Source organism: Ischnura elegans, chromosome X (genome assembly GCF_921293095.1).
Source record: "Ischnura elegans chromosome X, ioIscEleg1.1, whole genome shotgun sequence".
NCBI lineage: Eukaryota > Metazoa > Arthropoda > Insecta > Odonata > Coenagrionidae > Ischnura > Ischnura elegans.
In genome coordinates this window covers 113,956,880-113,972,360 of record NC_060259.1, presented here as the reverse complement: position 1 = coordinate 113,972,360, position 15,481 = coordinate 113,956,880, and the positions used below count along the sequence as shown (strand labels likewise).

The following is a 15,481-nucleotide window of genomic DNA, read 5'->3' as shown; positions in this document are numbered from 1 at the left end:
ACCAGAAGTGTGTGGATGCCCAAGGGTATTTTTGAAGAGTATTGAGTCGATGTTTAAAAATGTTCAATATATTAATTAAAAAAAAATCAGTCCTACTACTTCTGGATACCACACTGTATGCTAGCGGATAACCCGAGGCGTTGCAATACTCACGCGCTACTAGACAGGATTCTTTTCTTCATCTTCAATTATTTTCAGTCCATCTTTTAAAGTTCTCACTTGTTTCTTCGGAAGGGCCATGGTCCGAAGACGAATAAAAATAAAACTAATAAAAATGAAACCGGACTTTATTGAACCCACACGGAAAACACTCGCTGGTTTGAATTCAACCCACCCTGGAAAGTACGGAACCACTCGTACGAGGTGAAGTTCGGCACTAATGCTATCGCGTACGGCGTAAGCAGAGCTTACTGCAGAGGGTGAAGCATGACCATAAGACTGCGCAAATTTTTTTATTCTATGGAGAAGGCAGCTTACCCACTCATTTGTAACAATAAGTAGCGTAGCTCAAGATGAGCAGATGAATTCAGATTGCTAGTAGGGAGAAACAAAATATCCTGAGAAGACATCGGTTCGTTGGCAACTCTGACAAGTGAGACTTGTAGCATAACTCGTAAATTGTAACCTGGTGTCCTGTTTTCGAAAAAAAATACCGCATCAACTGCCGGGAAGCTCAGCTGTTAGGATATCGAGCTTGTAACATAATAACACCGCCAAGATTTTCTATAACACCGAAATCGCAGTTTTAAAACGAATTTTAGCAAAAAATAAAACCATTTTCACGGGCCTCTACTAATAAGCTTTTCATGAATGGAGAAGATGAAGGCAAAGTGGAATATATTCATTCCGCAAATGAACAAATGTTTGCGGCGGGACCATGGCCATCAGCTCTGAAGCATCATAATCGAAAGGGAGCGAATATGAGCAGAGTGCAAAGAAATGGGGAGTAGAAAGAGGTGGGGTGGAAATCAAAGTCTTGAACTTGGCTAGGGAGCATCCCAACTGCAGCCTTGCCACACAACAAAATCAAGGCTTGGTGTTTTTGAAGCGCAAAAGGATGCTTCAAAAATGGAAGAAAGAAATAGGAAGGTGGAGGCACATGCCCCGAAAAACTGTGAATGATTGATGAATGCGTGAGCAATCGGTTCACTGAAGGGAGGCAGAGGTGTGAATCAGTGACGACGGGGACTTTGCAGAAGTGGGCACTCACGGCGCACAGTGGGGCCAAATCCATAAAAGGTGGCCATAATTAGAAAAATAAAAGTTTGGGGTTATGATTTGTTTATACATGGTTGGGAAGACACTTATTTGAGCTGCTGAGAAATAAGTTCATGAAGCAGGTAAGTGCGCACCTCTTCGTAAAAATCACTTTCAAAGTGACATGTGCGATGCTGGGATACATAGCCTCCCTCTCGCTTCGAAATACCCTCATCTTCTAGACTCCTCCTCAGCTACCCAATTGGCTAAATTTAAAATTTTAAAAATAGAATCAACGCAGCAATGTGCAAAGATAAAAAATGTTGCTTTACCATAACATTGAAACAATATTAAAATTATTATTAACATAAATATTAACCAATAAATTGCACAAATTTTATTCAAAAATAAAAATACGAACATCATTAAGTTATATAGCAGTGCTCTGTAGTGCTCTTATATAGTTATATTATTGTAGCCACAACTCTCGGCTATCAAAACAAAAAAAATTAACCGCCCCAACCCGCCCCTTCGTGAATTAATGAAGAAATACGTAAGTAACCTCCAACCGTATGGACGCCGAAGCGCGCAGCTCGTTGACACGTTGCATGCAAGAGGGAGCACTTAATTTATAATCGGCGTAACAAAATCAGTTCTTTTGCAATAAATTGCCGCAACAAAGACTCAAGACAAAGTATGTACAAAGTTAATGCTATAATATCTCGTCCAGTAAAGAATGATATGCCTAATGTAGTTGTACCACGTTGCATGCATGGATTCGTAATTTCGATTGCTGCTTGCAAGTGGCTTTCAGAATGTAAGTTAAAACCTGGCAGATCTGCAATACAAACGCCAAAAAATGGGTGGAGGAGCCGAAGAAGGAGAAGGACTTAAACAGGAGCTTAGTTTTAACCGGCCAAAGCAGGTGTATGGTATTAATAACGACGAGAAAAAACTCGAGAACTCTAAAATTTCCGCCAATATAACAAGCCTCAATTTGGAGCTTATCCAGACATTTAATACTGTTTAACAAGCTGTATTCTGGCTATAGAATAAATTATTATGTAATATAGATATCTGCGAAGTGTATTCTATCTAAACAGCACGGCTATTGTTGAATTATATCACTGGTTTTGCATGCCAACAATGTTTACCTGTTGCACGAAAGGAATGTCATTCAAAATTTATTGTTACCAATCGGAAAAATGTCAGAGGAAGCACAGGAAGCGTACAACAAATTGTTGAGGAAATTCAGGGAAGATTTTACCAGAAAGAGCTGGAGGAAAAAAATGTAGGACTTGGTCGTGAGATTGATGTTACATTCCGACTCGATTATTGTAAGTCAGATTGTGATGCGGTCCAAGTCATCGACAGTTTTATGTTCCGGAGCCATAAATATTTTGTATGAATCCTACCCGATAGAATCAGGATCTTCATCGGAATCGGTAGACAATTCTTTGGATAGAACGAAGTCTGATTGAAATTTGTGTTTACGTTTATAAGCCTGTGTGCGCAGCTCTTTTCATATTCAACGTAGAAAACCTACTATATAATAATGTGTGATGTAAATGTGTTTGTTAACTTGTTATATATTCTTAAAAAGATATTTTAGTTATTAGTTTTCATTTAATATTTAAAATAATAAGTGGGTTTATTCAATAATGCAGTTTTGTGCTCATATAATTATTCATGGGACGAATTAGAGACGGATTATATTTAGTGTTTGCATTTTTTTAAGTGAGTGGTCGCGGGCCTATCCATATTCTACGCAGACTGACTGTTATATAATAATGTTTTATAATTTCTTTACTACCTTATTATGTTCCAGGATGTATTTTTAAGCCATAAGTATGCATACATGCTTATAACGTGTACAAACATTAAGATACATGTAACAATATCCGAAATTAATTCGTTTAGAATGTTTGAAAATTAAAAATAGCCATAAAATGATATTCATTTAAAATAATTCGTAAAATTATTTATCGGTTGCCTTTAAGCTTTGAAATGTATTTCATATAATTTTGAAAATCAGTTTCATATTCGTAATATAATATAATAAAAAATATTCCCCCCTTTTTACTGGACATATGGAACAATTACTGTCTTATTTTAGCAAAAATTCCAATTTTTTGGCAAAATATAAATTTTCTTTATATTTCAATATCATATTCGGAATTAGCGACCTCGAAAACTGTTATATTCCAAATTTCAAGCAAATTAAATGATATTTAATAATTATGACCAACTTTTAAGCATTTGGCCCCACTGTGCGGCGGCCAATCAGCATATTTCCCTGACTCTTTACTTCACAGCGAGTACTACATGGGTGACCTCTATCAAAAAGAAATTTAGAACTGTGCAGACAAAAATAACGAAATAAGAACCAATATGCCATTTAAAATTCATAAACTAATATTAATATCAAAAAGTATAAGAAAGAAAAAAATTTAACTCCACTGGGATTCGAACCCAGGATGCACGCAGCAAAAGTCTAGGATGCACTCACTACGCCTCTTGCTGAGAACAGGAGATTACTCGAAGGAAGTCATTGTGCACCAAATATTTACATGCAAATATCTCTCGAACCCAGGCCTATGTGGAAGAAAGCTGTGACGCTTTTTCTACCTTACCTATATATATTCAGAAAATGATATCGGCATTTAGATCCCGAACATCACTCTTGCGATGTCTCCTTGTTAGATAATAATTGTATAACCATTTCTAGTGCACCCGAATTAGGTAAGAAGAAAAAGTTTGAAAGTAAATAAAGATAGGAAAAGAAAAACCACCTTCGTGAAAATGAAGTTTGAGGGACTTTTTTGATCGCGAAAAAATTAACTCAAAATAGTAAGTTAAATTGATCAATTCTTAACAATTTAAGAACTATTTTTTTTTAAAGAAAACAGCCTTTTTCAAATAATATTTTTAGGAGTGTTCAGCAACACTCAAAAACCCATCACATTCTAATGCTCCTAGAGCTGATGATGGCATTTACTTTGAAATCCAAGTGATTAACTCCAAATAATTGGTTTATTTTTTAGTCTTTTATCCAAGTCCTCTTGGTTAGGGTCATTAAAAAGAAGGCAGCATAAAAAATGAAGTACTTACATGCTGGTTTGGATCTATTTGGACGGGTTAGTGGAATCCACGGCCGTTGAGGAGGGTGAGCTGTTGTCACTATAAAAAGAACAAAATGAAACATGTAACTTGAAAATTTTACACTATGAATTATGTCCGGAACACATCATGTAAGAATCAATATAAATCAATCATTTCGATATAAGAAGCCAAATTAAGAATGAAAAATAACCTTTTCCTTGAAGAAAACAGTGGAGAAACATCTTAACTAAATACAATAATTTTTTGCATGACAGTCACTCCGTCATTCAGCATCTATTTTGTTTATTTCTCTCTCAAGTTTTGAACTTAAGGAATGAGATTTGGTGCATTTTATGTGGATTATCTGTCTCCATATTTTTGCTGTAGTTTCGGATTTTTAGCTGTTGGTGGAGCAGAGAAAAATGCTTAAAACTAGGTTTTCTTTACAGTGGAAAAGACAGCACATTGTGTGACCTGCAGCTCAAGACTACTTGTGCACCTTTTGGTTTGCCTAATAACCCAGAAACCTGTTCCCCGGTAATGCTTATCTACGCTCTAAATACAGCTAACCATTTGCATGAGTGCCTACAGGAAAGTCTTTTGGCCACGAGGAGTCATACTTTGCTAGGGGCTGGCTCCACCACTCATGGACGCATTTACCCAGCATCCTCTGAAGGGACTGGATTTTGACAAAAATTTATAGTAGGAGTGGCCAACCAAAGTGATCCCATGAGCCACTTTGGAAATGCATCTTAACTCTTTGGGCCACTTATGAGAGTACAGTGGCGGAAAAAATTAACGCAAATCTCATTGGCGTCTGAATGCGGCGAGAATGGGAACTACTAGAAGTGGCTCGTCTTTTGAGATTTTGACTTTGTAAGGTTTTCATAAAACAGCGAATTTTTAAATTTCATACCCTAGGTACTATGGGGGAAAAAAGTATCCCGACAAAGTTTGTGCCGCCACTATCGCTCCGCGGAAAAGTGGGTTTCCTTTCCAGTAGGTTGATATTCTTTGGTCATTGAGGGAAAGTCAAACAAGGCAAACCATTTTCTATCTTCGTCGTCCAAATACGCGACCGACTACTGAGTCTCCCGCAACCCAAAGCATGACTCGCGATGAACTCCGTAGAATTGAGACGCATTCGACGGCATCATGTGCGCACATTAGGAACGCTCCTCTGAATTTTCCTTTGCCTATATCAACGAAACGACAAATATCACTACGGGACATAGCAAGCTTTTTCTTAAGGTAAACAAGACAGTCAACGAGAATATTCGATGGGCCACGTATTTAAATACAGTCGGTTTTGAAGAAGTTTTAGCTTTTCCGGAAGGACTGCCGTGCACATTGCCAGAACGCGTTTTTCTTTCGATCGAGAAGGATATGTTCCTATCTTGATTTAAGATACCTTTGTCAGCATGAGAAATAGGGAAAAGTAGTCAGTATGTTTGAGGCAGGCTTAACAGTAGCGGAAACATAGCGAAGGATGAATAAAAATTGAAATACCGTATACTACTCGCAGAAACGCAACAGGGAGGGTAATGAGGCATTGAAAAAATCGGAGAAGACCTCCACATGAGAAGTGACCGATTAGGACCTAGGTGTACAACCGGAGATGTTTATGCTGACATATAATACATCAAAGTACAGATATTGCCCCAAGTGAAGTGTGAATACATTGGAGTATATTTTTCGTCCTTCATTTTTTTTGTCTCCATTAAATTAGATATTTTATTTGACCCTTATATATTGTCAAAAGTAATTTGACGCCAAAATATCATGCATTGTTTTAATTTTACTGAATTGATTTTCAAAAATGTTAAAAAGAAGGCTAGGTATCAAATTGCAGAAAATAAAGTTTTCTTGCCATTGGCTAAGAAAAAATAAAATGTTAATTTTGTTTTGCGATTTTGTAACATGCCATCTGGATCAGCTGATTGTGAGTGGCTTATCCACTGGGGCTCTGACTCAATTGCCTTGACCAGCCGTTGACCCATTCCACCGCCCCAGGACTACTGAGGCCACAGTAGTCCTCCTATGACAACGATCCCCCCCTCTTTTTTATGTAAGAGAGCGAACTGAGTACGTGCAGGAATGCAGGTCCGCCGGCCAGCCGTGAGTGCTGGGAAGGAGCTCCACCTAGGCCAGAGGCGAGTATATAGGGAACAGCTGTTCCCTGGTAGGTAGGCGTGCGGGACTTGGATACCAGCCATGAACTAGGCAGGTTGGGAATTGTGAGGTCCAACCACGTTTCCGCCGGCATCCGCACTGCAGGAAGTTCACCCGTATAGGCAGCATGCCGATCTCAATTACGGTAAGCGAACATACCCTCGCCTCCCTCTATCTACTGAATTTCACATTCCCGGGTTGAGCACTGGACTGAGGCGGGTTTCTCTAATTTGATTCCAGGGTTTTTGTTTCTGGGGTTTCTGTTTAAATCCCTGATTTCCCGGATTTGGCATAAGAGGCACATGAATCCTCTCCTGTGCCTGTTGGACGAGCATGCATATGCTCACCAAAGTTACGCTCCGCTGGAGTGTTCTGTTGGGACCAGACTGCGTTCAGCAGACGAACGTCAAAGAAAGCGGTACTGCCATTCAGTGGTTTAAATGTGCGGGGCTTGCGTATGTGTTACTCTAAGTTTCCAAGATTTACTTATGAGTTCTTCTAATGTGTGGTGACTTTCAGATTGAACGTTCATATGTTGATCAAAGTTATGCTCAATTGGAGCATACTGTGGAGATTTGCAAGCGTTCATTTGCTTGAACGTTACCAATGCCATGTTGGCACAGTTATCTATTGTTGTACGTGTGTGTGTATATCACATACTCGCTGCGCTCCGCGCGCTCGTTAAGGGGCTCCGCCCCTTAAAAACCCCCGGGTCCGGCTTCGCCGTCTACATTTGTGATTCTTCGAAGAATTTTAGTTCGAATAATCTCACCTCAGCTAGTGGCCGGCTTCGCCGGCCAGGGGATAGGGAAGCGCCCCACTCATTCCTCGGAACGCTACGCCGTTCCTCGTTAAAAGGCGGCTTCACCGCCCAGGGGTTGAGTGTGCCCCCCCGGGGCTACCCCGCTTTATACTCGGAACGGCTTCGCCGTTCCTCGTCAGGGGACGGCAAAGCCGCCCAGAGGGCAAGGGCATTTTGGAACTGTTTCACCGTCATTCGTTTAAGGGGCGGCTTTGCCGCCCAGAGGCGAAGGGAGCCCACAGCGGCTGCGCCGCATTAACGTCGGGGCGGCTTCGCCGCCCAAGGGTTACTGAAGCTCCCCCTCGCCTACGCCACTTACTCCTCGGAACGGCTTCATCCTCCTCGTTGTGGGGCGGCTTCGTCGCCTTGGGGATAATGAGCCCCCCGCGGCTGCTCCACGTAGTCCTCATAAATGGTCCTCTCCACCGAGAGGGTGCCCAGGGGGATTAGGGGGTTTTCATGTGTTATACATGCGGTCATCAATCGTCCACAGTGATCATGTGGCGATGATTTTAAAGGGTAGTGCAATGCGGCGTAATAGTGGCCACAAGTACCCATAAAAGAAGACTTGATGGCAAGTTTTCATTTTTTGCGGGGGGTTCCAACGGAATACCGGGGGTTTTATGCGTGTGAAAACCAGTGGTCACAAATCGTTCTCATAAATTCCCTGCGGATAAGTCCTAGGGGTCTGGAACAGTGGCAGAATTCTGACGATTGTTTTACCTGGATAGGCGATTTATTAGAAAAATTTTCTGGGAGGTTTCACGGGGTTATCGGGCGTTTTAATAAGTAGTAGAGGCACCAGACAGTAGTAGAGTAAATTGTGACGAAAACTACTCGGAAAATCGCCTTAAACATTTTTTTATTTTTTTTTCGGCGAGGTTCCAGGAGGTGATCGGGGGTTTTCTGGTATTTTTCCCGTTTTATTTACGGTGGCCCGCCCTCATCAAATATTCCGGATCTAGAGCTCAGAGGGGACGGGTAGTGCGGCGTAATGTTTGCGAGAAGTTCCCAAATAGGAGACTTAATGGCACATTTTACATTTGGGGGGATTTCAGGGGGATACCGGGGGTTTATATGTGTGTACCCCTGGCGGTCACCATCCGTTCACTTGAATTCCGTAGGGATGAGTCGTTGGGGTAAGAACCAGCGGTGGAAAGTCTCGAAAAGTACCGAAAAAGTAGACTTATATGTAAAGCTTTATTTTTTGGGGGGTGTATGTGGGTTTACCGTGGGTCTATAGGTTTTTACTACCAGGGGTCATCAATTGTCCACATCAATTCCGTAGCGATGAGTGGTAAGGCTAGAAAAGCGGTGGAATTGTGATGAAAAGTACCCAAAAAGGCTACTTATATTCAAATTTTAATTTTTTAGGGTTTTCAGGGGGTTTAAATATGGCCTTGTTATATGGTCACATGCATTTACTATCATAACTAAGAGAAGTTGCCCCTATGACATCCATATTTCGATAGTAGTACAATAAAAAGTAAACCTCTCCCCGGAAAAAATTAGTACTGTCCGCCATTTTTATTTTTCCGCAGTTATATCGACTGCAACATTTATTAAATTCTTATATTTTCGGAAACCATATGAATAGATGTATGTAAATGTAGAGTTTAAAAGACATCGGTCGGGAAAACATTGAAGAAATCTTGTGTCAATCTTTTGAAAATCGTAATTTTCGGTGATTTTGGGAACGTTTTTATTTTTTTCTGGAAAACCATGGACGAAAAAAAGAAAATTGTTACCTTCATATCGTAGACGATGTTATGAGCATATATAATAATCATTTTCAGTATCCTACACCTGCAATTACGACGAGGGGAGAGGGAGTTATGAAATTTGTTTCGAAAAAGCTTTTCGGACGCCATTTGTGCAGCAATTTACTTTAAAATTATCTAAATCCATTACATAATTACGTGACTACATTCATCAGCTTTCAAAACGTACATAAACTATCCGCGTGGCACACACCGTTCACGCGCAGTAAAATAAAAACCGAAATACCGTCCCCGGAAAAGGCGCGATTTCGGCCATTTTGTCGTCCTAGCCATGACACGTGGCGGAAACTTCCGGTTTTCGGATTTTTCCTCCGGAGGTTTTCTGGTATATTTTCCCGTATGGTTTACGGTGGCCCGCCCTCATCAAATATTCCGGATCTAGAGCTCAGAGGGTACGGGTAGTGCGGCGTATTGTTTGCGAGAAGTTCCCAAATAGGAAACTTTTATGAATTTTTTTTATTTTTTGGGGGGTGTATGTGGGTTTACCGGGGATTTATAGCTTTGTACTGCCAGGGGTCATCAATCGTCCACATTAATTCCGTAGCGATGAGTGGTAATTCTTGGGAAAGCGGCGGAATCGTGACGTAAAGTACCCGAAAAGGCTACTTATGTGCAAATTTTAATTTTTTAGGGGGTTTCGGGGGGTTTAAAGATGACGATACTATATGGTCACATTCATTTACTTTCATATCTAACAGGAGTGAGCCGTATGACATCCATATTTCGAGAGTAATACAATAAAAAGCAAACCAGTCCCCGAAAAAAGTGAGTAGCGCCCGCCATTTTTATTTTTTCGTGGTTAAATGCGTTGAATCATTTATTAAAATTTCATGTTTTCTGAAAGACAATGCAAAGTTGTATGTAACTACAAAGTTTGAAAGAAATCGGTAAAGTTAAAAATGACAAAATCTTGTGTTAATCTTTTGGAAATCGTAATTTTAGGTTATTTTCGAAATATTTTATTTTTTTTCTGAGTAACCAAGGACGACGAAAGAAAATTGTTACCTACATTTCGTAGATGATGTTACGAACATATATAATAATCATTTTCGTTACCCTACACCTTAAATTAACTCGAATGCAGCGGAAGTTATGAAATTTTATTCGAAAAATAAATTTTTGGACGCCATTTTGGCTGCGATTTTCTCAATTGGAAACTAATAAATTTACTTTATTATATGCCCACGTTCATCAGCTTTCAAAAAAAGCATTAGCGACCCGTGTGACACGCATAATTAGCGCGCAGTAAAATAAAAACCGAAAGATGGTCCCCGAAAAAAGCCCGATTTCGGCCATTTTGTCGTCCTAGTGACGACACGTGGCGGAAACTTCCGGTTTTCGGATTTTTCCTCCGGATCATTTCCGGTTTCCCGATCGCGTGCCAAATTTCAGCTCTCCCGCACTTCTAGAAGTGGTCGGGAATTTGTATCCATCAGTCAGTCAGTCACCACAAGGGCTGTATATAGATTCCATATGTTTTATTTTTTGATTTTTTAATGTACAAATCACGATTTTATTCATGAGATATATGTTACGGACTCGACGATTGCGCTGGCAAGTCAGAAGCTTGTCTCGGAAAGCGCGCGGCTGCAAGGAAATAGTTTCTTATTCTTGGAGAACCCATATCTTACCGCAATGCACCCGCATTTTGCTAACTACATTCTCCTAGGTCTTTCATAGCTCCCATCAGCTCAAACATTGGAAAGGGCTCAAGAGTGGCGGCGGGCCCACCGCGGTAACCCCTATTGTGACCGTAAACCCTACCTCAGTCTTACGATTTTTATCTAGCGTTTAAAAAGTTTTCTACTAAAAGAATAGCTGTCCGTTTGTAGAAATGCCGCTAACTGCTTTATTGCCTCGTTATATGAAGGGTTTTTGCCATTTTTAGGATCGCTTATCTTCGATACAGGTGATTTCTACGACGTGGCTAGCACGGAGTTTTCCACAAATGCTTCTTTCCAATTGATTGAAAAGCATTCCTTTCACGATTTTACCGAGCAAATTAGTCAACTTTTACTAGTAAGTGTCAGTGCTTGTTCTACGGAAGCGAGGAACCAAGGTCTATTTTCCCTAGAGCGTGAGATTTCAGCATTGAGGACGATCTACCACTACTGGAGGATTTCTCGCGACGATAAAAAGGTTCCTATGTTTTCCAAGATAAATATCTCACCGATTTCGTGTGTTGTATTAAGCAGGGAATTATAATCTTATATTGATTTTCATCTTTGATGATTCAGATTGTTGATATTTCGGATAAGAAAAATTGAGCGAATGAAAGTAACACGAAAAGAAATACATGACGTTATTGTTATGGAAGTGGAAATTCGTTGTCCTCAAAACGTAAATTTGCCGTTCAATATCTTCTCAATAAGTTTAACTGGGAGCAGGAAGTAAAGACGAAGGAAGTAATGCAGAATGCCATGAATAAATACTTTTTCAATATGTATTTCCAGAAATGGGACGAAAGCAAGAGAACCAGCGACAGGTTTGAAAAAAAACGTCGATGTTGGTTAGAGAAGGGTATACCCACATGATATGCATAGCTTTATCGTGGTTATGAAAGGGCTAGACGAAAAAAATCTTCATACCCAGAGGGGGACATCAGTGGAAGAAAAAAATTTAAAGTGGACCTTCAAGGGCTTCTGAACCACACAGCCTCGCGCATCATAGCATCAATGCCAAAATTCAGTGATGATCACGGGGTCAACTTTTCCTTGAATGCAAATGAAAACTAGTTGTGGAGCTGGTGAACTTATTCTTGATGTTTTCTTATGATTTAAATACTTTTGTTAATTTACAATGGTTCATATATAATTTCATGTTTTCCAAATATATGCAAACTTTTTATATTTTGCATTTTCAAAATATAAAAAGTTTGCGAGGTGATTTCTGATGAGTGCTGTATCAGAAAAAATGATGACTCAAAGTTCAACTATTAATTAAGTACTACTTTTGTCTTGAAATGCAGGTTTCGGCTCTCCCACGGAGTTTTTTTCATCATGTTCTGTTTTATTGCTTATTTTCATCGGTGTTAATAAAAAAATATTTCTAGCTCTAACTTAAGTACGGTAAAACGGGGTGAATAGAAACAATAGAGTATGTGCACGTTTTTGGGAAGTGATCTTAAAAAAAATATAAACCTCAATTAGGCTAAATTCCGAGTCTGAGAATAGAGAGGTACTCTTTAAGTGAGATATTAATTATTAAAATTTGCAAAATTAATGATGCGCTGAAACACCAGTCGGCCATATTCTCAAGATTGTGACGTCATTTTGTTCGATGCGTTCTCAGGCATACCTTGTTCCTTGGGGTGAGCCCCTCTACAGTGTATACTGAGTTTGGACAGAAGCCATGGAATGGCTTATAAACTTGACTCGCACGCTCCGCGCGCTCGTTAAGGGGCTCCGCCCCTTTAAAACCCCGGTGCCGGCTTCGCCGTTTACATTTGTGGTCGTTCGAAGAATTTTAGTTTGAATAATCTCACCAGAAAAGGCTTGGGGCCGGCTTCGCCGGCCAGGGGGTAGGGAAGCGCCCTACCCATTCCTCGGAACGGCTTCGCCGTTCCTCGTTTAGAGGCGGCTTCGCCACCCAGGGGTTAAGTGTGCCCCGCCGGGGCTACCCCGCTTAATTCTCGGAACGGCTTCGCCGTTCCTCGGCTGGGGTCGGCATAGCCGCCCAGATGGCAAGGGCATTTCGGAACTATTTCACCGTTATTCGTTTTAGGGGCGGCTTTGCCGTCCAGGGGTGCAGGGAGCCCACAGCGGCTGCGCCGTTTGAACGTCGGGGCGGCATCGCCGCCCGACGGTTACTTAAGCTCGTTGTGGGACGGCTTCGCCGCCTTGGGAATGAGGAGCCCCCCGCGGCTGCTCCGCTTAGTCGTAATACATGATCTTCTCCACCGAGAGGGGTGCCCAGGGGGATTGGGGGGTATTAATGTGTTATACATGCGGTCACCGATCGTCCATAGTGATCATGTAGCGATGATTGTAAAGGGTAGTGTAATGCGGCGTAATAGTGGCGACAAGTACCCATTAAAGAACGCTTAATGGCAAGTTTTTCATTTTTTTGCGGGGGTTCCAACGGAATACCGGGGGTTTATACTTGTGTTAAACCAGTGGTCACAAATCGTTCTCATAAATTCCGTGCCGATAAGTGCTAGGGGTCCGTCTGACGATTCTTTTATCTGGAGAGGCGATTTATTAGGCATTTTTGGGAGGTTTCACGGAGTTATCGGGGTTTTAATAAGTGGTAGGGGCACCGGTTAAATTGTGACGAGTACCTTTCGGAAAGGCGACTTTAAAATTTATTTTTTTTTCGGCGATGTTCCAGGAGGTGATCGGGGGTTTTCTGGTATTTTTCCCCGTATGGTTTACGGTGGCTCGCCCTCACCAAATATTCCGGATCTAGAGCTCAGAGGGGACGGGTAGTGCGGCGTAATGTTTGCGAGAAGTTCCCAAATAGGAGACTAAATGACACATTTTACAATTAGGGGGGGGGGGGATTCAGGGGGATACCGGGGGTTTAAATGTGTGTACTCCTGGTGGTCACCATCCGTTCACATAAATTCCGCGGGGATGAGTCGTTGGGGGCGGTGGAATAGTCACGAAAAGTACCCAAAAATTAGACGTATGTGCAAATTTTTATTTTTTGGGGGGGTGTATGTGGGTTTACCGGGGGTTATTAGATTTTTACTGCCAGCGGTCATCAATCGTCCACATCAATTCCTTAGCGTTGAGTGGTAAGGATTGGAAAAGCGGCGGAATTGTGACGAAAGCACCCGAAAAGGCTAATTATATGCATATTTTAATTTTTTAGGGGGTTTCAGGGGGGTTAAAGATGACGATACTATATGGTCATATTCATTTACTGTCATAATTAAAAGAAGCATGCCCTGTGACATCCATATTTCGAGAGTAATACAATAAAAAGCAATCCAGTCCCTGAAAAAAGTGAGTAGTGCCCGCCATTTTTATTTTTTCGCGGTTTAATCCATTGAATCATTTATAAAATGTTTATGTTTTATGAAAGACAATGCATAGTTGTATGTAACTACGAAGTTTGAAAGAAATCAGTCAGGTAAAAATTGACAAAATCTTGTGTTAATCTTTTGGAAATCGTAATTTTCGGTGATTTTCGGGATATTTTAATTTTTTTTCGAGTAACCAAGGACGACGAAAGAAAATTGTTACCTACATTTCGTTAAGCATGTTATGAACATATGTAATAATCATTTTCGTTGTCCTACTCACAAAATTAGGCCAACGGCAGTGGAAAATATGAAATATTTTCCAAGAAATCGATTTTTGGACGCCATTTTGAAAGCGTTTTACTTAGAAATTAACTTCAAAAATTACATAAGTAGGTCGCGGCATTTATTGGCTTTCAATATATATGACAATGTTTCGTGTGACGGAAATGTTTCGCCTGTGTAACGATAAATAGTAAACAATATCCCGGGAGAAATTGGAAGTGTCCGCCATTTTTAATTTTTTGCTGGTTTATCGATTGCAATTTTGTAAAAATGTTCACATTTTCTGAAAGGACATGCATAGGTTTATGTATATACTAAGTCCTAACAAAATCGGTCCTGAAAAACAGGACGAAATCTTGTGATAAACTTATGGAAATTTTACTTTTTGGTGATTTTTGGCATATTTTAATTTTTTTCTCGACAACCAGTGGTCACAAAGACAAATTGTTGCTTAAGTTAAATGGAGAATTTCGAAAGCATATATAATAATCATTTTTGTTATCATTCACCTGAAAATAAGTCGACGGGAGCAGAAGGAATGAAATTATTTTCAAAAAACCAATTTTTGAACGCCATTTTGGCAGTCATTTTCTTTAAAAGATACTAATAACATTGTATCATTACATGCTCACGTTTATTAGCTTTCAAAACCTGCATTAACCATTCACATAGCACGTACCATTCGCGTGCAGTAAAATAAAAACCGAGAGACGGTCCCCGGAAAAGGCGCGATTTCGGCCATTTTGTCGTCCTAGCGACGACACGTGGCGGAAACTTCCGGTTTTCGGATTTTTCCTCCGAATCATTTCGGATTCCCCGCACGCGTGCCAAATTTCAGCTCTCCAGCACTTCTAGAAGTGGTCGGGAATTTGTATCCATCAGTGAGTCAGTCACCACGAGGGCTGTATATAGATAGGATTAAAAGTGTGTACATGCCATCATCTAATTCTTTTAATTCATTTACTTCTCGGTTACGCTGACGACAAGACTCTATCAACTTTTCTACCTTGAACTACCTAATCGTATTTCTTACTCCTTGGTTCTCGCATTTGCGTTCGTTTGCAGATTTATAGTGACATTAAAATTAAGAGACACTTAAACAGTGATGATCCTTGAAAATAGTACGACTTAATTCGTGAATTTCGTAATAATGGTTAGTAACTAACTAACTTAGTA

The 15,481-nt window shown here is 40.5% G+C and overlaps 1 protein-coding gene across 1 annotated transcript in view; it reads right to left on the bottom strand.

Moving 5' to 3' along the window:
* Positions 1–15,481, bottom strand: part of LOC124171643 (CCR4-NOT transcription complex subunit 6) — a 328,368-nt gene that overhangs the window by 186,984 nt on the left and 125,903 nt on the right. Inside the window, exon 6 of the mRNA XM_046550855.1 lies at positions 4,309–4,377. Coding sequence (XP_046406811.1) covers positions 4,309–4,377 — 69 coding nt within the window. The remainder of the gene's footprint in view (positions 1–4,308; positions 4,378–15,481) is intronic.